The sequence below is a fragment of the Rutilus rutilus genome (assembly GCF_951802725.1).
Source record: "Rutilus rutilus genome assembly, chromosome: 6".
Lineage (NCBI taxonomy): Eukaryota > Metazoa > Chordata > Actinopteri > Cypriniformes > Leuciscidae > Rutilus > Rutilus rutilus.
The window spans coordinates 9,644,754-9,670,736 of NC_140214.1; the positions used below are offsets into that span (position 1 = coordinate 9,644,754).

The 25,983-nt window shown below is 38.0% G+C and overlaps 1 protein-coding gene across 2 annotated transcripts in view; it reads right to left on the reverse strand.

Annotated features, from left to right (window-relative positions):
• Positions 1-107: 107 nt before the first annotated feature.
• yeats2 (YEATS domain containing 2) overlaps positions 108-25,983 on the reverse strand; it is a 98,259-nt gene continuing 72,383 nt past the window's right edge. For both annotated transcript variants that reach the window (XM_084411418.1, XM_084411419.1), the window contains exons 15-31: positions 19,978-20,218; positions 17,398-17,559; positions 17,096-17,214; positions 16,656-16,793; positions 13,106-13,288; positions 12,575-12,911; positions 11,765-11,899; positions 9,167-9,250; positions 8,838-9,009; positions 6,716-6,792; positions 5,867-5,946; positions 5,576-5,777; positions 2,803-3,041; positions 2,659-2,733; positions 2,323-2,396; positions 1,609-1,686; positions 108-1,436 (exon numbers count right to left, since the gene is read on the reverse strand). In XM_084411418.1, coding sequence (XP_084267544.1) covers positions 1,394-1,436; positions 1,609-1,686; positions 2,323-2,396; positions 2,659-2,733; positions 2,803-3,041; positions 5,576-5,777; positions 5,867-5,946; positions 6,716-6,792; positions 8,838-9,009; positions 9,167-9,250; positions 11,765-11,899; positions 12,575-12,911; positions 13,106-13,288; positions 16,656-16,793; positions 17,096-17,214; positions 17,398-17,559; positions 19,978-20,218 — 2,439 coding nt within the window. In that variant the 3' untranslated portion in view covers positions 108-1,393. The remainder of the gene's footprint in view (positions 1,437-1,608; positions 1,687-2,322; positions 2,397-2,658; positions 2,734-2,802; positions 3,042-5,575; positions 5,778-5,866; positions 5,947-6,715; positions 6,793-8,837; positions 9,010-9,166; positions 9,251-11,764; positions 11,900-12,574; positions 12,912-13,105; positions 13,289-16,655; positions 16,794-17,095; positions 17,215-17,397; positions 17,560-19,977; positions 20,219-25,983) is intronic.

Genomic DNA, 25,983 nt, shown 5'->3' on the forward strand with positions numbered 1-25,983 from the left:
CTAAATCTGCTTACACGTGCATCTCTCTGAAGTTCACCGTTCTGCTACGTGACACTTCATTTGCACTGGTAGTTGGAAAAAGAATAGAACAAATCAGGACAGATGGATCCATCTTAGTTTTTAATACAAGAATAGTCATTTTCTGATACACAATGTAAAGGTAAAACATCCAGGAGTTCGGTTAGACAAGTAATGACTGACTTTAACACTGAATAAACACACAGAAATTCATTCTCTCCCATCCACACAAACGCACCAAAACAATTCTTGATGTGTTTTAAGCACACACACACAGAAACTGAGGCTAGTTGTATGACAAAACAAAACACCGCACCAAACCACAGATTTAGCAAACACACAAATGCCTCCTGTCTATCTGCACATTTTCCTCAATGCCCCCAAATGAAAACAAAAAAAACGTCCACCCTCACTGAAGTTCAATCCTTCATTAATCCTAGTTGTACGAAAAAGATTCATATGAAAACGGCATGATTAAGACTTTTCTTAGACATTCTTTGCCCAAGTGTGAAACTAGTGAAGATGTGCGACATTTAAACTCCACCCAAAGTTCTTAGAACCACATGAGAAGATAATTTAAGACCCAATAAAAAAAAAAAAGACAATGAACAAGGATGATTTCACATAAGCGGCACAAAAGAAAAGTAATTACCTTCTCCAAATAAATCCTGCTCGATAAAGAACAGAAAAAGTAATCGTTTTTTCTGTATTGTTCAATGGCTCATTTAATGTCTGCACTTCTGGTTAAAGTAATACCCAAAACTGAAAATGTTGTTGCAGATTTGGAAATAATACACGAGGATGAGTGAATAATTCCAGAAGTCATTTTTGGGTGAACTATTCCTTTAAGACTAATATAAGCTAAACAGTTCTGTGTCAGCGGCAGAGCAGGGTCATGTGATCATGAGGTTCATTTTCAGAGATTGAGGGTCTCAATGTAAGCAGAATCATGGAAGAGCGGCTCATAGGTTTGCTACTGCACCTGCTCATTTCTCAAGAGATAACTGGACTGTAGTTATTGTACTGATGGTTACATTAATATACGGGACCATAGTTCATAAATATCAGAATTCATGAAAAAAGCATGAAAAATAAATATAAATAGAGTGATGTAGCCATACGAAACGAACTCTGTTCAGGTAGCGTGTCAAGATTACGTTGCTATCCATTTGGTGATCTTTCCCTTGAGCTCAGTACTCTTGTATCCTGTAGCTGCTGTCATCCTAAATAATTACGCCACGGGCAAGTCAGAGGATATTTGCGCCTGTGATTGATCAGCCCTTGCACATTCTCCATCTTTACACAATGTGAGGGGAATGAGTTAGTGTGTGACATTCCACCTGTGTCGTCTGTGGTCAGATGCCAAGAGGTGAAGTCAGTCAGCGTGGCTTTCATCCTTCACCATGATGCCCATGTACCTATCAGAGACAGAGATTATGTACTAGAGATTTCAAAATGAATAAACAAAGCGGCAATAAAATGCCCTCACGTTTCCAGCTTGTTCCAGACCGTGGGAACGCTGATGATAGACGCCGATGATAGTTGAGAAAAAAGAAAATATAGAGAAGTCTATAATGAGAGCAAAATTACCTATTAGTCAGAAAATCACAGGTGGGAATAGAGCTAATGGCCTGATGCACATCCATAGCCGATATCTCTCTCGGAGTTCTGTGGAGACGAGAAGAGAGGGATGAAACAAGGATGGGAAAGAGAGATAAAATTCACGGTACATTTGCTATCTTGGTGTAATGGGCTATTGAACTTTGAGCATTAAATGAGTGGTCTCAGAGTCTTGTCAAACTGCTGCTTTCTGTTAATGTATGAGACATCGACCAGTTCCTGCTTGACTGATCAACACTATAAAAGGCAGTTACAGAAGAATGTATAAAAGCCTGATGAAATATTCTGCTCAATCAGTGTGTGTGTGTGTGTGTGTGTGTGTGTGTGTGTGTGTGAGTGGGGCATGTGAACAAAAGCAGATGTGCTGAGTAAGTAGAGCAGCACCGAGCCGATCTCTTCTCCCTCTCAGGGCTGGGCTTAGCTGCTCTACAACTCAAATAAATCAGATTTTAATGAGCTATTCTCAGTGCTCTGATAATTACACATTATCATAAAGCACTTTCCCCACAACCATGATAGAATCACTTTAGATGAAGTTCAATGCTCAGAGTTCATCAAAATTGACCAAGAAATAATGCTACAAGCTCCATCTGAAAAGAACAAAACTGCTTTTACTCTGAATCCTGCTGGTTTACCCATCTGTCCTGATTAATCTTGCACTGGCATACGGGCGGACACACTGACCTGTTTTGCTGGGTTTTCCCATGGGCATTTGCCAAAGACTCCCTGAGGATTTCACTGGCAAACTGCTCCACAGCCTATGAAGAGATTGACAACATTCAACACTGGCATGTTAAAAAATGCATTATCAAATCATAACACTGTGTTCTTCTCAGGAAACATTTTCTGTTCTCACAGAGAGTAAAAAGAGGACAAACAAAAGCAGAATGAGCAAAAAGAAAAGAAAAAAAGAAATCATAATTTGTCATGGATTCTGTTTACAAAAACAGAATAACAAAAAGTACATAGTGTAAATTTCTCTCATAAAATAAAAACAAATGACTCAATTTGACTATTTACCTTAAGAACCATGGTCTCCACGACAGGAGCAAAAACGTTCTTCTCGACCTCCACCTGCTGCAGCGTGACACCGATCTAACACACACACATATCGTTACATGTCTGACACAACAGAAAGTCAAAGAAAATTTCAATCTCACTCACCTGCTCCGCTGTGTCTCTGATGAACTGGGTCGATGGGCAGCGCCCCAAGAAAAACTTGGGTTCCTGTTCGGCCTCTTCCTGTTCCAGTTTGACTTTGACCTTGGCAGCGTCTATGTCTTTCACACTGATGATGTCAAGAGGCTCATTATCTTCCTCATCAGGCTCCGCCTTCAGAATCTTCTGAAGTTGCTCCAGACGTTGAGACAACTCCTCGCAGCCCGTCAGAGTCGAGCTACACTCTAACAAACACACACACACACACAAACGTGTTGGTGTAAAACAGCTGCTAGTAGAGCTACACAAACACACCAAAAACAAACAATACTCTTGATCTACATTATGGCTCGGTTCAACGGTTCCAAACATTATTATTATTTATTTATTCACATTTTGATCAATAATAATAATTTGCATTTTGCCTAATAATTATTATAATTAATTCATATATTATAATAATTGATAATAATAGTTTTTATATAACCTAATATTTATTGTATGGATTTATTATTATTACTATTATTATTATTATTATTAGTTTTCATAGTGCCTAATAATTAATATAATTAACTAATTAAATATTATTGTTATTATATTGTTGTAATATATAATAATAATAATATTGTCATTATTATTACTACTACTATTAAAAATAAGTTTATGAAGTGCCTTATAATTATTTATTATTATTGACAATAATATGAATTATTATAATCATTTGTATTTCGCCTAATAATTATATTTAATATATTATAATAATTAATAATAATAGTTTGTATATAACCTAATATTTATTGTGTAAATGTAGTATTATTATTAGTTTATATAGTGCCTAATTATTATTACAATTAAGTATTTTTATTATCATTATTATTACTTCTATTTTACTAAAATAATAGTTTATAATGTGCCTTATGATTATTTACTATTATTATTATTATTATTAACAACACTGTTATTTTTATCAATAATAATCAGTATTTTGCCTAATTATTATTAAAATTAACATTATTATGAGTAATAATTATTAATAATAATAGTTTTTATATAATCTTGTTTATTATATTAATTTATTATTATTATTATTATTATTATAGCGCCTAATTATAATTAATTGTTATTGTTATTATTATTATTATTATTATTATTATTATTAATAGTTTATAAAGTGCCAAATAATTATTTATTATTATTATTATTAATAGTTTGTATAGTGCCTTTTACAAACCCAAGGATGTTTTACTCTGTACAACAACTCCAAAAAAAGTAACCTAAGAAAGTACATGAATGAAGACAAACAAACAAGACTCCTTAGTGAGTATCCTCGCCATCTACTGTCTACACAGGATATTTTCTAAGGCAGCATGCTAACTGAAAATAAACCTCATTAGTGACTAATTAATAAACATTCCTTATGGACAACATCTCCATTAGTGGTCACTCTGTTCAAACAAACAGCGTTATGCGCATTATGCCTCACGCTCGATCCCGATAGAGTATGATGTCAGCACATAGCTAAGCTAATGACTCAACCCTCTAATTAGAAAAACAAACAAAACAACATTCGGGTGAAACAGTCCACTGGATGTAACTGACATAATTTTCAGTACCAAATAAATTATTCATAATCAACACCTTCCTTCTTGGATTCACCATCAGCTTATTGCAATGCATTCTGGAAACAGTTTTATCTGCAAAAGTTGCATGAAATGCTGCATATAATTTTGGCTAAAATGAGCTTCATTATCCACATTTTTCCTACGCCCCATGTAACTTCCCTAAACTGTAAACAATCAGCGAAAAGTTCTCAATAATAAGCGTTTTCATAAACTGGGTACAACGAGATGACATTATTCCATCGAGTATTAAAAGGAAATTTAACAGTGCAAAAGCATTAACAAATTACTCCAACAGACAATGAATAGCCCCAAAAGCTTTTCATTGCTTATTTCTGCAGCAATATTACGGACGTGCTCAATATCACTGTAGTAATTTATGTCTGTATTATGAAACACGCGTTGCCTTAATCTAAAATGTTCATTAACTGGAACACTGAGTGATAATATTTCAAAGTGATTTCCTTAATACTGTATTTACCTGCTTTAGAAACATTCCAGTAAACATTGCTAATGGGGATTAGAGGTGAAAAGGGGAGACAATTACATTTAAAGCATCTGTGTGAAAGCAAACCTGGAAAGAAACGTGAAGATTTGGGGAGAAAAACAAGAGATTCTCAGTACGTTCCAGTGAATTATTCATGGGATATATGGTATATCATATATTGTAAATTAAACCCAAACCGGAAGTGCCTCCCATAATCGTAAACTCAGTAGACTCGTTAGGAAAAAGGAGGATAAAGCAGCAGCATTTTGATATCTTTTTTATTATGAGGCAGCAAAAACTGTGTGTAACAGCACCTGGAGCATACAGTATCTAAGATGCCTTAAAATGCTGTCTTGGTAGGAAGCTCAGTAGGGACTGAAACAGAGCTGATGCTGAATTTCAGCTGCTTATGTCTGAACTGTAAATTCTGAGAGTTGAATTAATGCCCAACTCTGAATACTGACATAATTATACAGGCTAATGCACCATATTACTGGAAACTAAAGAGAGAGAGAACACTACTGGATTGTCTGTGCCAAGTCTTGTGTAAGTCAAAGTTCTGGACAGCTGAGAGAGACACAGGACATGATGAATTAACCTCAATCACAGGTTCAAACACACACACACACACACACACACACACACACACACGTTACATAAGCTACACACTCACCCGGTTCACTGTCGATCTGTGTGAGTATGTCCTCAATGGAGTCCTCCTCTGTGTGCTGGGGTTCAGGGTCAGGGGGTGTGTAACCCCGGAGACGGCACCAGCGGAGCACCTCTTTAGTTCTGGGTGGGGTGAGGGCCTGAAGCCGAGGTGTTCTCTCTAACAGATCAGCACACACACGGCGCACAGCCACTGCTCGCTGCAACTACACAGAGAGAAAGAAACAAAGTAAATGAACAAAATCCAGAGCTTACAGATGCACCCAGACCAGATGAAACACAAACACTCCTGTACCTCTGCAGCTCTGCGTTTGCCAATGTTCCATGAGTAGTACTGATCCACAGAGGTGGCGCAGAACGGATGAGAGTCCTCATCTGTAAAGCACACACACACATCTCTGTTGGTCTGGCTTAGGGTACATTTACATTATTTAAGTGGACTAAATGATTGAAGCAAGCTGGTAAACACCTGTCATTTCACGGGAAGAGTTATGACATTTTGATTTAAAATTATGAGGTTAAAAAAAAGAAACATACACTGTCGTTCAAAAGTTTGTGGTTACTAAGATTTTTTTGTTTGAAAGAAATGAATAAATTTATTCAGCAAGGATGCGTTAAACATTTAAAAAATAAAGACTATAAAATTGTTAGAAAAAAAAAATTCTAATTCTATTTCAAATGAATGCTGCTCTTTTTAACTTTCTAAGCATCAAAAGAATCCTGGAAAAAATTCCATCAAGGTTTCCACAATATTAAGCAGCAGAATGATTTTCAACATTGATAATAAGAAATGTTTCTTAAACACTGAATCAGCATATCAGAATGATCGTGTGACATTAATGACGAGTAATGATGCTGAGGATTCAGCTTTGCCAACACAATTTAAATTTAAAACATATTAAAAAAGAAAATAGTTATTTTAAAATGGTACTAATATTTCACAATATTACTGTTTTTACTGTATTGTTGATCAAATAAATGCTTGGTGAGCATTAGAGACTTATTTCCAAAAACTTTTAAAAATGTTACCAAACCCAAACTCTTGAACACCAGTATATGTATGGATGAATAATATGCAATTAGAAATTAACCAGGGTGAATTTTCATTGCATGCTGACTTTAAAATCTGTGAAATTAAACTTACTTTTCTCAGGGATAATCAGAGGAAATTTCTTCACTATGACTGTCAGAAGTTGCGTCATGTTTTCGATGTGTTCCGTGCTGAGAGAGATTGACAATTTTTCAACAAATATGCTCACAAATATTACAAGCTTTCAACATTGCAAAAAATATTATTATAGTATTTTAATTATTTTAATTGTGAGTTTGCAGACTACAACCCGAATTCCGGAAAAGTTGGGACGTTTTTTAAATTTTAATAAAATGAAAACTAAAGGAATTTCAAATCACATGAGCCAATATTTTATTCACAATAGAACATAGATAACGTAGCAAATGTTTAAACTGAGAAATTATACACTTTTATCCACTTAATTAGCTCATTTAAAATTTAATGCCTGCTACAGGTCTCAAAAAAGTTGGCACGGGGGCAACAAATGGCTAAAAAAGCAAGCAGTTTTGAAAAGATTCAGCTGGGAGAACATCTAGTGATTAATTATCAGGTCTGAACATTATTAGCTATAAAAGCTCTGTCTTAGAGAAGCAGAGTCTCTCAGAAGTAAAGATGGGCAGAGGCTCTCCAATCTGTGAAAGACTGCATAAAAAAATTGTGGAAAACTTAAAAAAAACAATGTTCCTCAACGTCAAATTGCAAAGGCTTTGCAAATCTCATCATCTACAGTGCATAACATCATCAAAAGATTCAGAGAAACTGGAGAAATCTCTGTGCGTAAGGGACAAGGCCGGAGACCTTTATTGGATGCCCGTGGTCTTCGGGCTCTCAGACGACACTGCATCACTCATCGGCATGATTGTGTCAATGACATTACTAAATGGGCCCAGGAATACTTTCAGAAACCACTGTCGGTAAACACAATCCGCCGTGCCATCAGCAGATGCCAACTAAAGCTCTATCATGCAAAAAGGAAGCCATATGTGAACATGGTCCAGAAGCGCCGTCGTGTCCTGTGGGCCAAGGCTCATTTAAAATGGACTATTTCAAAGTGGAATAGTGTTTTATGGTCAGACGAGTCCAAATTTGACATTCTTGTTGGAAATCACGGACGCCGTGTCCTCCGGGCTAAAGAGGAGGGAGACCTTCCAGCATGTCATCAGCGTTCAGTTCAAAAGCCAGCATCTCTGATGGTATGGGGGTGCATAAGTGCATACGGTATGGGCAGCTTGCATGTTTTGGAAGGCTCTGTGAATGCTGAAAGGTATATAAAGGTTTTAGAGCAACATATGCTTCCCTCCAAACAACGTCTATTTCAGGGAAGGCCTTGTTTATTTCAGCAGGACAATGCAAAACCACATACTGCAGCTATAACAACAGCATGGCTTCGTCGTAGAAGAGTCCGGGTGCTAACCTGGCCTGCCTGCAGTCCAGATCTTTCACCTATAGAGAACATTTGGCGCATCATTACGTCAAAGACGACCACGAACTCTTCAGCAGCTGGAAATCTATATAAGGCAAGAATGGGACCAAATTCCAACAGCAAAACTCCAGCAACTCATAGCCTCAATGCCCAGACGTCTTCAAACTGTTTTGAAAAGAAAAGGAGATGCTACACCATGGTAAACATGCCCCGTCCCAACTATTTTGAGACCTGTAGCAGAAATCTAAATTGAAATGAGCTCCTTTTGTGCATAAAATTGTAAACTTTCTCAGTTTAAACATTTGCTATGTTATCTATGTTCTATTGTGAATAAAATATTGGCTCATGTGATTTGAAAGTCTTTTAGTTTTCATTTTATTCAAATTTAAAAAACGTCCCAACTTTTCCGGAATTCGGGTTGTAGATTGAACACTAGGCACTGCAAAATAAAAAAGACAATAAATAGACAACATATCTTTCTATTGCTTTTTACTCGATAGTGTTGCGAGATTGAATTGGTCAGAAAAATTGAATGGTAACTTAGAATAGAGCAATTCATAAAATTGAATTCACTCCAGAAAATGTCAAAATGTCGAGAATTACATCAGTATTATGACTGACTGGTTGTTGCTATGACAACGTGCAATTAAAAAAAATGGTGAATGTGCAAGTCTATGGGTGTCAATGGCCCTCTGCAAAAAGAGGAACCTTAGTGCATCACAGATATTCAGACAGATCAGGACGACACATAATTGTGTGTGCGCTTCTTACTTGATGAGTTCATGTGTTGATTCCATGCCCTGTTCTTCTTTAATAGCAGCTGTGTCTGTGGATGTAGGGGTTGTCGGCAAGGGAGCAGGGGTGGGTGTTGAAGTGGCTGGGACAGATGTTTGGGGAACTGGAGTCGTACAAGTGAAGCCAACCAAACCAGGTTCAGTTTTAACTATGTAACAAGACAAGCACAACAGAGGTAAAGAAAAACTCAGTGGATTGAATAGCTATGCACATAACTCATTGACGTTATTTCCACTGTATGAATGTGTGTGTGTGTGTGTGTGTGTGTGTGTGTGTGTGTGTGTGTGTGTGTGCATATGTCTTACCTTGAGCTACAGGTGTGGATGCGGAGGAAGCAGTTCCACTTGGGGTTGTGTTGCTGCTAGATGCTTTAGCACCAGACTGCACAACTGAAACACAAATTAGATAATTAATATATATTTTTTAAGAAATTAATGCTAAAAAAATCATACCGACCCCAAACTTTTGAACGGTAGTGTAAGCAAGTCTAAATGAAATATAAACAAAACGCTATGTCAGATATTGCTGCTTTCAAGCTTTTCCAGAGAAGAATATTCTGTACATTCAGAAGTTTTTATTATTACATTATATGCACTCAAGTAATTTTGGCTAGCCATTTAATATTTCTTTCTGCCTATTTCACCCATCGAAGAGCTTTACCAAAGCTACTGTAACAAAATAGAAAGCAGAGAATGTGCCTTAGGCGTGTGATTGATATTGTATCGATGTTACAGGTAACTACATATCAATAGCTACCTCTAGGGACGCCGCTAGACCTGAAGGGAAAATCTTTTCTGGATAGTCCCGAATGATTCAGAGGCACAAGGGTAAATAAACGTTTGACTTTTTTGTATTAATATGGCTTGTCTAATAAGGCCCCATAAATAATAGTGTACAATATTAGTTTGTAGTATTAATTGATTATCCGTTGTTAATCATCGGCCACTTTGGATAAAAGCATCTGCTAAATGCATTCATGTAAAAATGTAAATCTGGGGTCATCTGGGATACCATTAGTACCAATAATTGCTTTTAGGTTTACTTTAATTGCTACGAAGGCTACAAAAATTGCTTCGTGTTTTTCTGATCATGGGAGACCATCATTAAAGACCCCCTGTGGTAAAAATCAAGTTTTTAATGTTGTTTATATGTCTATGTGGTGTTTTTAATATGCTTTAAGAAATGCATCAGTCAACACCATTCCTGAGTATTTTCTCCTTAAAACTGCAGTGAACCAAAGACAGTCTCAAAACTACCTTGTAACCAATCAGGTCAATGTGCGGGCGAGCTTTAGCATATCATTAACTATGAGCGCTCTGAAGCAGGGGAGTCTCAAGAGAAACCAGGTTATCCCGGAATATTTTTCTGTTGATATGAAAAATCGGGTACATTTAGCAATATAGCGGGTGAATTATGTATGTTACGATGTTATGATGAACTATATGCCTTTCTCCACTGACGTTCTGAGTTGTTCAAAGCGTTTCTAAGGACACTGATTTTTAGAAGGCAGCTGTCTAACTCTGAGATGGTGAACGGGAACATGGTTTATGTAACATTAGCAACACATTATTAGCTGTTTGAGAATGTAGTCAATCATATTAATTACAGTTAGGTGTCCGATGTTTTAGAAAGTGATACATAAAACGCATTCCCATTCTGATTTCGAGCGTAGGTGGGGCTCGTTTGCATATTCATGGATCCACGTATACTACATGAAGCAAGGGTGTAGAGTTACATTCAAGATATTTTAAGGCCTGAATACATTTTTTCCACAGGAAAAAACATTAAAATATGCCATTTTGGTGATCAAAGATGAGTTTTAAGGGATACAATTATTGACCACGGGGACTTTAGTAACTAGATTGGGTGGACTATGTAAAGTACTATACAACCAAATCTGTTGCATGGTGATTATATACTGTCTATCAATAGAGATTTTGCTATATCGTGGTATGTAATATATCCTCAGTGCAGGAAAATAAAGTACAGAAATTTATGTATATTTAATTCATACAGTGAAGAATATATATATGAAGATACTATATATTGTTATCTGGAAATAACATTTTTCATTTTGTGAAGTTACATTTTGTTCATATTGCCCACCCCCAGTGCTAATTTAGTAAAAAACATCCTTCTGACATTACTAAGGTAGCATTAAAGTGGTTTTTATGTTCTGATTCATACAGTTCCTGTTGTCCCTCATAAATGTTAAGAGCACTCAAGCCTGCCATTTCTCAATTACTGAATGCTGTAATCTCTCTATTGCTTTCTTTACTCATATCCCTCTCTATCACTATGACAACAGCTTGCATATTGTTACAGGAAATGGCCTGTCTTACTGCTCTGATGTACTGTATTCATTCAACGCAAAATAAACTAACCTGAGGCAGCTTCTGCCGCCATGGTGCCGCACAGATCAATCTAAAGCAAAGTAACCAGGTCAGAGTGAGCGCAAAATGAAAAAATGAAAACCATATCTGACAGGAGAGTGTCTCTGGAGCTCTGTTCACCTATTACTGTCATCGCTGATGAATGCTAAACAAAAACAAACATCTCTGATACATACAATCTTGCAGGCTTAACACAGCTGACAAAAAACGTCAGTCCATGAAGGCTGGCAGAATTATAACACCACAACCTGAAACGACCCATCACAACATGCAAGAGCGCCTTGCTTAAGATCATAATTGTGATGAATCATGAATCGAACCTTCAATCTTTGGGTTGTCAGCATTGAGAAGAGAGCTTATGTGTCAAAGCAGTAAACTAGGGCATAAAGTTGAAAATAAATAATCTAACTTTACAATATCCCACGGACTCACACTCACAGCCTTCAGGACTGTAGAGATCAGGAGTGTGAGTAAGGCTGTGTGGGTATCAGAGGAACAGGGTGCTGTTACCTTTGCCAACAGGCATCAAGATAGTCTGCAGTGCCGAGGACCCACTGCCCACACTGAGCTGCTTCAGCTGATTGGCTGGGATGGTGAGAACCGTTTGCTGGGAACTGGACTGAGCTGGGTGCAACTTCAACATACCTGCAAGTGAAGAGAATCATGGTGAACACAAAACAGTGACCAAAAAATTTAACAAATGAAGCATTTCAAGCAATGGATTAATTAATTCAGAGAAGGGGTGGACAGCTTGCATTATCCCAAAAATATGTGTTGTAATGTGTTTTTTTAATATGTCAACCAATTAAAAAATTTCCATTCATGAATCATGATAAAGTTACTGTGATGATGTATGAAGTTATAAGACTTTGACACACCACCCACCCCTTTCAGTGTTGAGAAAGATTTATTTCACTCCTGAAGCTAATGGTCAAGGCCATTCAGTCATCAGATTATATTTCATATAATTACATTGGTGATCTGTGAGAGTACGTGGGAGCTTTAACGGTTTGCCATTCTAAAGGTGTTGATCATATTAGCGAAATTTTGTGGGCAAAAAAGGTCCATTGTCTATTGTCAATAATGCAGTGATGCATGAAGCACAGCTCACAAAGAAGTCACTTTCAAACCAAGCAGCTTTCTGTTGGGTCAATGCTGCAAATTCACATCACCAATTTCAACCCATAACTAAATCTGCATGGGGAAATCTTTCGTCCTTGCGCGAAATTCCAGATTATTTGGATTCCTGAACAACGGTAAATGTGACCACACTTTAAGGACAAAATATTTGGCAACTCTGGACAGCAGATGACTGGTTACCTGAGATGGTGGTAGCAGTTTTCCCGCTGAAAGTTCCTCCCCCAATCAGTGACGCTGCAGTGACCAATGAAGGGCTGGAGCTTTTGGACCCGCCCACTACAGACGACCCCGCCCCCTTTGACAGACTGATAAGAGGCATGTTGACGGTCTTGGCAACCGTGACTACGGCCCCAGTGCCAGAGGCAGAACTCTTTGCTGTGTTGGCGGCAGAGCTAGCGCTCTTGGCAGCACTGATCACGGCAGCTTGATTGGCAGCTACAAGCACAGGGTGCTGCGGTGGTGCTTTAGCTGTCTGAGGTAATGGCTGAGAGGAGGATGCTCCACTGGCTTCTGCTGACTGTACAGGGAAAAACATTAGAGGGGCTGTAGATGGTCAAAATAACTTTAGATATTAACTTTGTGACCCATGCACAACACAAGTTTCTATCATGACAAAGAAACAGAATGATGATAATGACTAAGCTACCTAACACGTACGTCAATTCTCGGGTCAATGTGTCACGCATTGTCAAAAAAAGACACATTTCTTACATGTTGAGAGGTTGGCGTGGAACTGGGCGTTGTTGGGGTGGAGCTTGTGGCAGTAATGACACCTCCCGTCATTCTCAGGGTTGTTGTGCCTGGTTTGTTCAGGTGACTTGCTGCGGCAGCTGTAACCATCTTCACTGAGCCGTCTGACAGCTTCACCTGAGAACCTTGAGACCCACCCACCACCTGTCAATCAAACATTAAGAGAAAGAAGTTGAAAAAAAAACATATATTAGGGCTGAACGATTAATTGCATTTGCGATAATATCGCGATATGATGACATTTTTTTAACCACAAAACTGCGATTACAGTCTGGTCACGTGACACGCGAGCGTAAACCAGTCTTGCAGATGAAGCATCAACTTGGCACGCAACGCATATAGGCCTGGCTACAGGAAATAACAGATTATGTTTAATTTATGTGATATTGTGTTATAGATTCTCTCCAATGATTCTGTATCGATTGAGATCATTTCAGATTTATGTCTGAGCTTAGTTTTAAACATAGATACGTGATGACGCTTGTGCTTTATAAACAACCGTATTCTGCTTGCTTCTAATTCCTGTCTCTCTCTCACACACACACACACACACACACGACACCGATCGAACCTTACGAGAAATAATCTTTAATAAAGTTCGGAAAAGTTGAAGCGAATTACAAAGACATTCGCGGGCTTCATTGCACAAGATCTGAGATGCGCGCGGTCTGCGTGATGTTACTTTTGTAGTGAACGGTCTCGCCCGCCGGTATTTTACTTACAAATGTTCTACGAAGGCATCATATGTCTTGGAATGCAGTTGGCTTATATATTAAAAATATGAAAATCACCGACAGAAGCTGCTTTCAATTTCAAATAGGCTACTCACGCGCGCTTTGTGAAGAGCACTTGAGCATGCGGCTGTGAGCAACTCGGTCTACGTGGTTAAATGTACTCGCATCTCAAAAATGCTTTTATGACGCGAAATTAATGTGACACAGTCAGTTATATCTTAAGTTATTAAACAGACAGGACAAACCAGATCTTATAATTTCAAAAGAGATGAACACGTTCAGACAGCCTACTCTTAAATACTGAAAGCACTCTTTGTTTATTGCTTGTATTTTTTTCCCTCTTTGTTATTTGTTTTGAAGCTTATTTGTTAAAATTATTAACATGTAATTGTATTAATTTAGTTTTTTAAATGTGTAATTATTATAAGTAGGCCTACTTATAATTATGTAATTAAATATTTTAAGTTTTATTAATAAGATCAATTAAAGAAAAAAATTGATCGGCTCATGAGGTGCCCAAAGATTCCCTTCCCTATTTTACAATGATTTATTGCTTGTTTTTGTTGAATAATAGAAAAGATAAAGAGCTTAAAAAAATTAATCGCATATTAAATCGCAATCGCAATATTGGTAAAACTAAATCGCAATTAGATTATTTTCCAAAATCGTTCAGCCCTAATATATATATATATATATATATATATATATATATATATATATATATATATATATATATATATAATAATGCATTTAGTTTTAATGCTTTCAGTTCATAAAAACTAGTCCCTCCCAACATTGTTCTTGTTTAATTTTAAAACAACATTACAGAAGTGAAATAGATTTTTAGTACTTTTATTTTTTTATTCGATTTAATTTATCTATTCATACATTCTGTAAATAAACCGAAATGTTGTCCTACACCACTTTGGCAATTATGTACTTTAATATTCATGCTAATATATTCACTGGACAAAAAGACTGCAGATATCTCTTTTACATAAAGCAAATGGAATTATATAGCAAGACGACTTTAACTTGTTTCTCACACTCATTCTTGCATGTTCAGTTCCTAAGGCCCATCTCTTTCCCTCTAATATTCCTGTTCTCTCAAGCACATAGCAAATACTTCAAACACAAATACTCCTCCACCACCTTCAGAGTATTTAAGTATGTCAGGAGCTGATCGATATATATGACCATTTTACTGTACACAAACAAATTCTAGCAGGTCTAACGGACCAGAGGAAAAGGATTGATTTAGTCTCACCTGTGCTGAAGGGGATAACGAGAATTCTAATAAAAAAATTATGAGCAGCAATCATGGTGCCCTGTGTGCTACACTTTGATGAGAATAATGAGGGTATGATTTTAATGGATAATTAACAAGAAGAAAGGTAGTAAGAGAAGGAAGGAAGGAAAAGATGTGCATGAGCGTGTGTTCACAGGTTGAATTACAGCTCAAATGTCAGCTGCAGGCATACTCATTAGCCTCTATCTGATAATCAGGACACACACACATTCATAGGAAGGGCTCTAGAGAGTGTGAGCTTTTCAGAAGAGGCGTTGTGTAACACTAATGAAAGTGCAGCAAGTGAAAAAAAGAAAAGAGATAAAGAAAGATCAATGAGATGGAGAGAGAGCAAGAAAGCGATGATGGAGAGGGAGGAAATAATGGCAAACCCCTGAACACTTTTGCTTTTATACAGTAGCTAAACTGATCCCACTCCTTCTGAGTCACTTTGAGTGTGTGTGTTTTACCATCTTATTTCTTTATTTTATTGAAGCTAACTATGACTGTTTTAGCAAGGGAAATGAATGCGCTGTTGAATCCATCTCAGTGTTTTCTGCATCGCTATCTACAGAACCACACCAAAAAGAAATTATATTTCCCAGGAATTGTGAGCTTGCATGTTGAATCTAATTAAAAGTTAAATGGGGTCAGGTACTCCGAAAAAAAAAAAGACAAAACAACTTTCAACTGCATTATCTTGCATGTAAAAACAAACCTACAGCATAACCTAAACACCTGTCTATTCCTATCCAATATGGTCCATCTATATAATAAATAAAATAACTTTAAAGGAGAACTCTGCAACTCTAGCGAACTCTAGTCACTTCTTCGCTGATTTTCCCTTTTGTTGTCGCATGTTTTCCCCACAAGCTCCCCCTACAGCTGTGGGGGGGCGTATATTTCACAACACGGTCGTAATAAAACTCACTTGCGGCGGCCTCCTCCCCCTCTCTATCGCTGCTCATGTGCGTTTGTTTTGATCGGAGCAAGCCAACTGTATCGTGTGGAGCTATGTCTACCGAGGTGGGTAATCTGGTAATACATCATACATGCGTGGGTGTTTATGTCGAATTGCCGTAAAGCAATTTGTGTTTCGCGCTCGTTCTCGTTCTCGTTCTCGCTTCTCACAAGACTTCCAATTTCTATCTTGCCGGGACGGTAGTCCCCAAGTTGCAAGGTTGGTTTTCCGCCTGGGAACGCTGGGGGGAGCGGGGAAAGTCACCAATATCACCAGAACAGGTTGTTTAACCATCCAAATGATTTCTAGACAGTTTTATTAAGTTAAAAAAGTTACCAAGTTCTCCTTTAATATAAATTTTTATATATAATATAATAAAATAAATGATATAGTAATCATTTTGACACTTATAATAATTATTGTAATATACATTAAATAACATATTACATTACATATCCCTGAAGCTAAACAACTATATAAAGTAGAAGGGGAAATTTTGTGTAATTAAATCCTTCCTTTGTTACACACCTGAGCCAAAATGGCTGCCTTCTGTCCTGCTGTGACCCGAATGGCCTGCTGAGTACTGGAAGCAGGACTCGATGCCACATGACCACCACCAGAGCTCTGTTTCCCAGAGCCCCCTGGCTGGCCAACCAAAAACGTGCCCTGGAAAGATCAATAGTTACTTCGTCAGTGTAACACAAATTGACAGGGAAAGGCTTTTGGAATGTGTGTGTATGAGTCTTTGACTAGACACTGTTTTGGACAACAAGAGCACCCACTGAGCTAAACACATTAAATAATGGCTATTTAGAGTATATATAGATTATGCAAGAGTTACTGTGTGAACAAAGTAATAGTTGAACAAAAGTAAATTGAACAAAACAGTTTGAGTATATCAGGATCCATTCCACAGACTTAGTGTGTAAAAATCTTTATTTTAAACAGTTTACAACAAAGACTATTACCTGCGGAGTCTGTTTAAGGATGTAAGAAGTGTAGGATAAATTGGAAGGCAGGCTGCCAGTCCCTGAGGAACCACTGGAGGAATGTGACCCTCCAGAACTAGAACTCTGAGACTGCTGGCCTACAGACGGAGACAAAAAATGTGATGGATTGAAACACCAGCTGTAAACAGGTCTCAATAAGTCTCCCTCGTCTACTTGTGATCCAATCTATCAAAATACTGTACATCTTAATACAAGATGAAAACAGGCCCAGAGAGACAATGATAGTTCCCAAATCCCATGATACATGTAGTGTGTCTGACCTGCGCTGTGTGAGGCTCTCAGAATGGCTCCCTGTGGGATCAGTAGCAGTTTGCCTTTGCCCGATGGGTTCTTGCTGTTGGTGGTCAGGTAGAGTTTGGTGCCTGGAGGCAGATTGGCCAGGTTTGCCAAGTTATTTGCTGGCAGCTGGAGGGTAGCCATTACTGAAAAATAAAAATAAACAAAATCACCAAAAGTTTCAGTGAATATCAACTTGACCTTTTGCTTACTGAAAGCAACTGTATGGCTCTGAACCGTATAAACTATTTTCATGGTGTTTTTGTCCTTGAAAGCACACAGCGGCTATATGTTTTCCACTGAATGGGAAAAAGCAGCGTGAACTACAATTCAAAAGTTTGGGGTCAGATTTTCTTTGGAAAGAAATTAATACTTTTATTCAGTAAAGGATGCATTCAATTGATCAAAAGTGACAGTATATTTATAAATATATTAAAAGTAGAAAATAGTTATTTTAAATTATAATATTTCACAATATTATAGTTTTAACTGTATTTTTGATCAAATAAATAGAGCATTGGTGAGAATAAGTAATAAAAATGGCAAAAATAAGGTGAGAATTGGTAATAAAAAAATTATGATAGTGTACTTAATTTTCACTCTTTTGTGCTTCATGAAAGAAAAGTGTTATACAAGTTTGGCACAACATAAGAGACGAGTAAATTAATTATTAATATTTATTTTGTTTTTTATTGCTGAGCTGTCCCTTTAAGGGTCAGAATAGTGAAACTAATTTTGGTGCAGCTTCTACTAACATTATAAGTGGACTCATAAGACAAAAAGTACAGAACCTAGACAGAATATATAGCGCCGACACAGCTTAAAGACTGTTTCATATACCACTAAAACAAGCATTCAATACCCATCCACATATTGGGTGTTTTTAAAATTAATCATACTAAATCCTGTTTCCCCCTGTGGCAGCAGGGAGATACGAGTGTCTGACTGAGTAATGGCGATTCCTAATGGTTTAGTCAGCTCTGCAGTACAGCCACACTTAGATTTAGATTTTAGAGTCACATCTTGTGAGTCTTTGCAAGTCTTTGGTCAGTGTTGCATTCATATTTCACAGAACCGCACCAGAGTTTGTTTGGAAGCGGACCGAGACCCATCTTTTCACCGGTCTCGGTCGGCTTGTTTGGTGCACACCAGGGTTCGGATGGCAGCGTTCACACTTAATCAAATGAACCGCACTAACAGAGCAATCGCACCAGGGTTTGTTTTAATCGAACCAAACATGCCAAGTGTGAAGACACCCTTAAATGGGCCAGATCGAGGAAATGCATCTTTAACAAATTATATTGTTTATAAAGATCATATAGAAAATGGCTTGACTTTAAACCTTGAGATCTGTGGAAAAATATGGAATAAAGAAATAAATGTGCTTAAGCCTCTATTGTAGAGTAGAGTGGTGTTTGTAGATGGACAGTCTCTAAACAGGAGTTTCTGACTGAGTAATGGCGATTCCTAATGGTTGGTTTAGTCAGCTCTGCAGTAAAGCCACACTTAGATTAGCCCTGTGATATTCCCCTTTCAGCACAACATCTGCTGATCAGCCTGATAAACACATCTCTAAACACACCAACAGATGCTTTCACACAAGCCCCTTTCACACAGAGATTCCGGAAAATACACGGATAAAGTGACCCGGGATTTGACCCGGGTTCATTTGATTTTGGTTCATTCACACTGCCAGTGATTTTCCAGAATCAGAGAGCGCGTTCACACACAACCCGTGTATGTCCCGGAAAGACACGTGACATCGATGTGACTTGTAATGTCTCAGCAGCGTCTTCAGTTTGCTTATGAGCTGCGATTTCTCTCTCGGGAAACCACGCTTGTGCATTTATTTCTCTGATTCGATCATAAAATTGCGCATTTCGTACCGTTTCACAGCTGGCGAACGATCCCGGCTTCAGCGTCATCACTACGACACGGCATTATTACGGCTTTTGTTCACACAGCGCGCGTTCCGGGACTGAACACGGCAATGTTACTAGGTCCCCAACCCGGCATCGATCCCGGCATTAAACCCGGATCATGTTTGCGTTCACACAGAAGGCGTTCCGGCAATTTGCCGGCAATTTCCCGGGTTCAATGCGCTGTGTGAAAGGGGCTACACACACACACACACACACACACTACTATTCTGAACATCTTAATTAGCATCCCTGGGCAAGACAAATGCTTTCTGAACTTTGCACACATATACACACTTTACCTTCTAAAAATGGCTACATGTAACATACACAATTTTATTTTACAATTCAGACATGGATTCATGCATCTGAACCAATCAGCAACTGATTCAGCAAATAATTATAAACCAGTTCAGATTTGTTGAGATTATAGCTTTGATCAGTGTATCATTTTCAGTGAGGACAAAAAAAAAAAACCTAATGCTGACAACTTGTCACATCACCCTTAGTGTTAAGATTAGTTCATTCATTAATTTTGACTTATTTAAAAGAAAGACACAGCATATTAGAGATCAGTTGAAATATATGGGTTACTTTAAGGCATGATGAGGGTCAAGGAAAAAAAAAAAGGGTATGAACTCTGACCTCCACTTTTGCCACCTCCTCCAGACCCACTTGCTGCCTTGGTACCAGCATGCACCTGCTGTCCCACAATGCCGCTTGCACCGCTGCCTCCTCCACTGACGATTGCCTTAGCGACGCCCTGTGCTACCACTTGCTTTTGGCCCACCACCTTGGACACAGAGGGACTGGACTTAGCAACCAAGATCTGCCCGCTGCTCATGGAGACCTGTTTGACGGCAGAGCCCAGTGGAATCCCCAACACCTACGCAAACACACACACACACACAGTTACTCTGGATCTGGAAAAACTTTTTAATTAAAAAGTATCATTAACCAGTCAGTAACCAGTCGACTCACTATGCACTTTTAAAAAAGTATCTCAAAACACATTTGTTTGCTGGGGCCTTTCCTTGATTTATTAGGGCCCAAGCCCTGAAAGGGCGAAGGCCCTATTGTTTTCGGTAGGATTATTATTATTAGGGCCCAAGCCCTGAAAGGGCGCAGAGCCCTATTGTTTTCGTTAGGATTATTATTATTATTATTATTATTATTAGGGCCCAAGCCCTGAAGGGGCGAAGGCCCTATTGTTTTCGTTAGGATTATTAGGGCCCAAGCCCAAAGGGCGAAGGCCCTATTGTTTTCGTTAGGATTATTATTAGGGCCCAAGCCCTGAAAGGGCGCAGAGCCCTATTGTTTTCGTTAGGATTATTATTATTATTATTATTATTATTATTAGGGCCCAAGCCCTGAAGGGGCGAAGGCCCTATTGTTTTCGTTAGGATTATTATTAGGGCCCAAGCCCTGAAAGGGCGAAGGCCCTATTGTTTCCGGTAGGATTATTTATTATTATTATTATTAGGGCCCAAGCCCTGAAAGGGCGAAGGCCCTATTGTTTTCGTTAGGATTATTATTATTATTAGGGCCCAAGCCCTGAAGGGGCGAAGGCCCTATTGTTTTCGTTAGGATTATTATTATTATTATTATTGTTCTTCAAGGGTTCGGGGGCTTTTGGGGCCTTTAACGTGCTCAAAAACTCATGAAACTTTGCACGCAGGTCAGAACCCGCGGCCATTAGGGCCGGGCTGAAGCTGGTACCCGGGCGTGGCAGGGGGGCTCAACAGCGCCCCCTAGAACACAATCTTAAATCTTGGACACATACAAGAACGTATTAGTATGAAACTCGGTACACATATAGATCTCATCGGGCCGAACAACTTTCGCACTCTAAGTTATTAGCTCTGCCCAACAGGAAGTCAGCTATTATGGGTTGTTTGAAAAACGCATGCTGTGGAATTTAATGTACTCCTCCTAGGGAATTGATCCGATCCACACCAAACTCGGTCAGCATGAAGTCAAGACATTGAGGATGCTAAATTGCGGACGGATTTTTGATATCTCGAACGGTTTGGCCGTGGCGATGAAACGAATTTATAGCGAGAAAAGATAAACAGGAAGTGTGTTATAACTTCTGCATACATTAACTGATCTTGATAAAACTTCAGCAGTGTGTTCGTGGTCAGAGGCCGATCACATTGATGTGACTATTGTGAGTCAAAGTTATAGCGCCACCAACTGGCAGCAGGAAGTGTGTCACTTTCAAAATGCTTTGAAATCACCCTCTTATTTTTACCCGATTTGCTTCAAACTTTATGTGTATAATGTAGACACACGGCAGATGTAGACCTGTGAAAGGTTTATTGATATCTTAAATACTGTTGCCGTGGCAACGCATCAAACTTTAATATTCTTTTCAGATGCTTTTGAAACTCTTAACATACTTGAAATTGGATGAAACTCGACAGACACATCACATTTATTAGCCGGTAGACATGTGCAAAGTTTCAGAAACGGGCGTGGTGAGGGGCTCAGTAGCGCCACCTTTAGTCATAAATGGGGCGGTTAGTTTTATCAACAGCAACAAAACTTGGTATGTGTATTGTTCTCATCAAGACGGACAACTTTCTAATTGACATTAACCATCTCCGACCAACAGGAAGAGAGATATTTTGGTTTGAATGTGGATTTTCTGAAGAATTTTCTCTCCCTCTCTCTGTGTCTGTGTGTGTGAGGGGAGGGGGGATTTGACTATTGCTTTTATATTGTTAATCAAGGTTTCAGGGGCTTTTGGGGTCCTTAACGTGCTCAAAAACTCTTGAAACTTTGCACACAAGTCAGAACCCACGGCCATCAGGGCCGGGCTGAAGCTGGTACCCGGGCGTGGCTGGGGGGCTCAACAGCGCCCCCTTGAACGGGGTTCTAAAACTTGATCCATATATCAAACACGCTCGCATGAATTAATATGAAACTCGGTACACATATAGATCTCATCGGGCCGAACAACTTTACCCCGGTCAAGTTTTACGCCAGCCCAACAGGAAGTCGGCTATTATGGGTTGTTTGGAAAACGCTTGCTGTGGAATGTGAAATACTCCTCCTAGAAAATTCACCGTGTCCCCTTCAAACTCGGTGTGCATGTAGTCAAGACTTTGAGGATGCTAAATTGCGGACGGATTTTTGATATCTCGAACGGTTTGGCTGTGGCGAGGAATCGAATTTATGGCGAGAAAAGAGAAACACGGAAGTGGAATAACTTCTGCATACATTAACTGATCTTGATGAAACTTCAGCAGTGTGTTCGTGGTAAGAGGCCGATCAGATGGATGTAGCTATTGTGAGTCAAAGTTATAGCGCCACCAACTGGCAGCAGGAAGTGTGTCACTTTCAACATGCTTTTGACAAAAGTGGGGGGGTTACTTTTAACTACAGTAAAGAAAAAATAGTTTCTATATTGTACTCATCAAGCCGGACAACTTTCTAATTTACATTCAATAGCTCTGGCCATCAGGAAGTCAGATATTTTGGTCTGAATGTGAATTTTTTTGCAAAATCAGCCTCTGAATTTTTAGCCACTCCTCTTAAACTATTTATTTTATTCGTACCAAACTTTTTCAACATGATGAAACTACATTAATCCCTCGCCATAGCAAAACCGTTTGAGATATTTATTATCCATTCACAATTTAGCATATTTAAAGTAAAAATCTTCTAAAAATGTAATTATATACCATTTATTTCTATATAAAAGTATACAAATATCACAACTAAACCCATTTTATTCTGTTTTTGCAATTCAAGAAGAATGAAAAAGTTAAAAACAGGCTATTTAGTGCTATTTGGTTCAACAAAAAAGCAAACATAGGGCTATACTGCCATCTTGTGTCCAAAAGGACATCAAAATAGTATATAAAACTTTTTACCAGGTAGGCCAATATTGTATTTAAATATACATTTATTAGGTATGTGTCTGAGGATATTTTCCCACCGGTTAATCGACGTGTGACACGAGTGGGTGCTTTTATATCGCTAATATAATAGTGAAAGAAAAATAATGATAATGTTGCACACACAAATCACACACATGTGGGAAAGAATGATGCTTTTAAACAACACTAAACCGCCATTAGGTGTCGCCAGGCATCCATCTTAATAAGCGAGTCATTGATTCATTCGTTCAAAGGATTCGTTCGAATGAGTCGATCATGATTAAGACAGATGTTTATGGATTGATCATTCAATCTTTGAGTCAACCGATTCGTTAAAAATGCTGAATCGTTCAGTTATAAGAAAACACGTGATGCGTGATGGTTCTGCCGTGATCTTTGTTTAACTATTTTCGCTGCTGAAACAGAACAAAAACAGTCAACATTGCATCTAAAATGTAAGTGACTTAATTGTAACTGTTTATTAACCTGTTGTATGAAATCTAGGGGTGGGAGAAAAAATTGATTCTTAGATGCATCGCGATGCGGACGTGGACGATTCTGAATCGATTCACAAATGTCAAAAAATCGATTCTCTAAAAAAATATTTTTCTAATAACGTAATATTGACGGAAGGCAAAAGGCGGAACTCTAAGCGGACGTGCGTGCAGTCTGTGGCGCGCACATAACAGAGAAGTTTCTTCTGCTCACCAAGGCTGCATTTATTTGATTAAAAATACAAACAAAAACATTAATATTGTAAAATAGTATTCCAATTTAAAACAGCTGCTTTCTATTTTAATATATTTTAAACTGTTATTTATTCCTGTGATCAAAGCTGAGTTTTCAGCATCATTACTCCAGTCGTCACTGTCACATGATCCTTTAGAAATTATTCTAATATGATGATTGATACTCAAGAAACATTCATTATTATTTTAAATGTCGAAAACAGTTGTGTACAGTCTTTGATGAATAGAAAGTTCAAAAGAACAGCATTTATCTGAAATCTAAAGCTTTTGTAACGTTAAACACTACCGCTCAAAAGTTTGTGGTTAGTAATAATTAAAATTTTATTTTTGGGGGAAAGAAATAAAATAAATCAGTACTTTTATTTATGAAGGATGAGTTAAACTGATCAACAGTTACAGTAAAGACATTTATAATGTTAAAAATATATATATTTGAAATATATGCTGTTCTTTTGAACTTTACATTCATCAAAGCATTTTGAAAAAAAAAAAATCTGTACACAACTGTTTTCAACATTGAAAATAATAATAAATATTTATTGAGCATCAATCATCATATTAGTATGATTTCTGAAGGATCATGTGACACTGAAGACTGGAGTAATGATGCTGAAAACTCAACTTTGATCACAGAAATGAATTACTACGTAAAATATTTTAAAATTGAAAACAGCTGTTTTAAATTGGAATAATATTTCACAATATTACTGTTTTTGTTTGTATTTTTAATCAATAAATGCAGCCTTGGTGAGCAGAAGAGACTTCTCCTAAAAACATGAAAAATCTTACTGACCCCAAACTTTTGAACAATAATATATATATATATATATATATATATATATATATATATACATATATATGTATGTGTGTGTATGTATGTATGTATGTATGTATGTATATATATATATATATATATATATATATATATATATGTATATATATATATATATATATATATGAAGAGTTCAGATGCAAAAGCCTCTAAATGCCATCTGAAATTTTCTTATAGAATGATCATTTTTATCAAGCTTGTATATTTAAGTTCAGTAATTTCACTTAAATGACAATTAATAGGTAATCTTCATTGCCATTTAAGTGAAATTATTGAATTTAAATATACGAGCTTGATAAAAATGATCATTCTATAAGAAAATTTCAGATGGCATTTAGAGGCTTTTGCATCTGAACTCTTCATATATAAATATAGCTGCGAGCAGCGATGGAGGGCCAAAGCCGGCGGTACCGCCACCCCGGTGCCTTTAGGTAACTAAAGGCACCGGGGTTGCGGTGCCACCGGCTTGGGCCCGTAATCGCTGCTCGCAGCTATATTTATTATTATTATTATTGTTCTTCAAGGGTTCGGGGGCTTTTGGGGCCTTTAACGTGCTCAAAAACTCATGAAACTTTGCACGCATGTCAGAACCCGCGGCCATTAGGGCCGGGCTAAAGCTGGTACCCGGGCGTGGCAGGGGGGCTCAACAGCGCCCCCTGGTACGGAATCCGAACACTTGTCCATAAATCAAACACACTTGCATGTAATAATATGAAACTCGGAACACATATAGATCTCATCGGGCCGAACAACTTTCGTGCTCTAAGTTTTACGCCAGCCCAACAGGAAGTTGGCTATTATGGGATGTTTGGAAACGCATGCTGTGGAATTTAATGTACTCCTCCTAGGGAATTCATCCAATCGCCTCCAAACTCAGTCAGCATGAAGTCAAGACATTGAGGATGCTAAATTGCGGACGGATTTTTGATATCTCGAACGGTTTGGCCGTGGCGAGGACACGAATTTATGGCGAATAATGGAAACAGGAAGTGTGTTATAACTTCTGCATACATTAACTGATCTTGATGAAACTTCAGCAGTGTGTTCGTTGTAAGAGGCCGATCACATGGATGTGACTACTGTGAGTCTAAGTTAAAGCGCCACCAACTGGCAGCAGGAAGTGTGTCCCTTTCAAAATGCTTTAAAATCACCCTCTTATTTTTACCCAATTTGCTTCAAACTT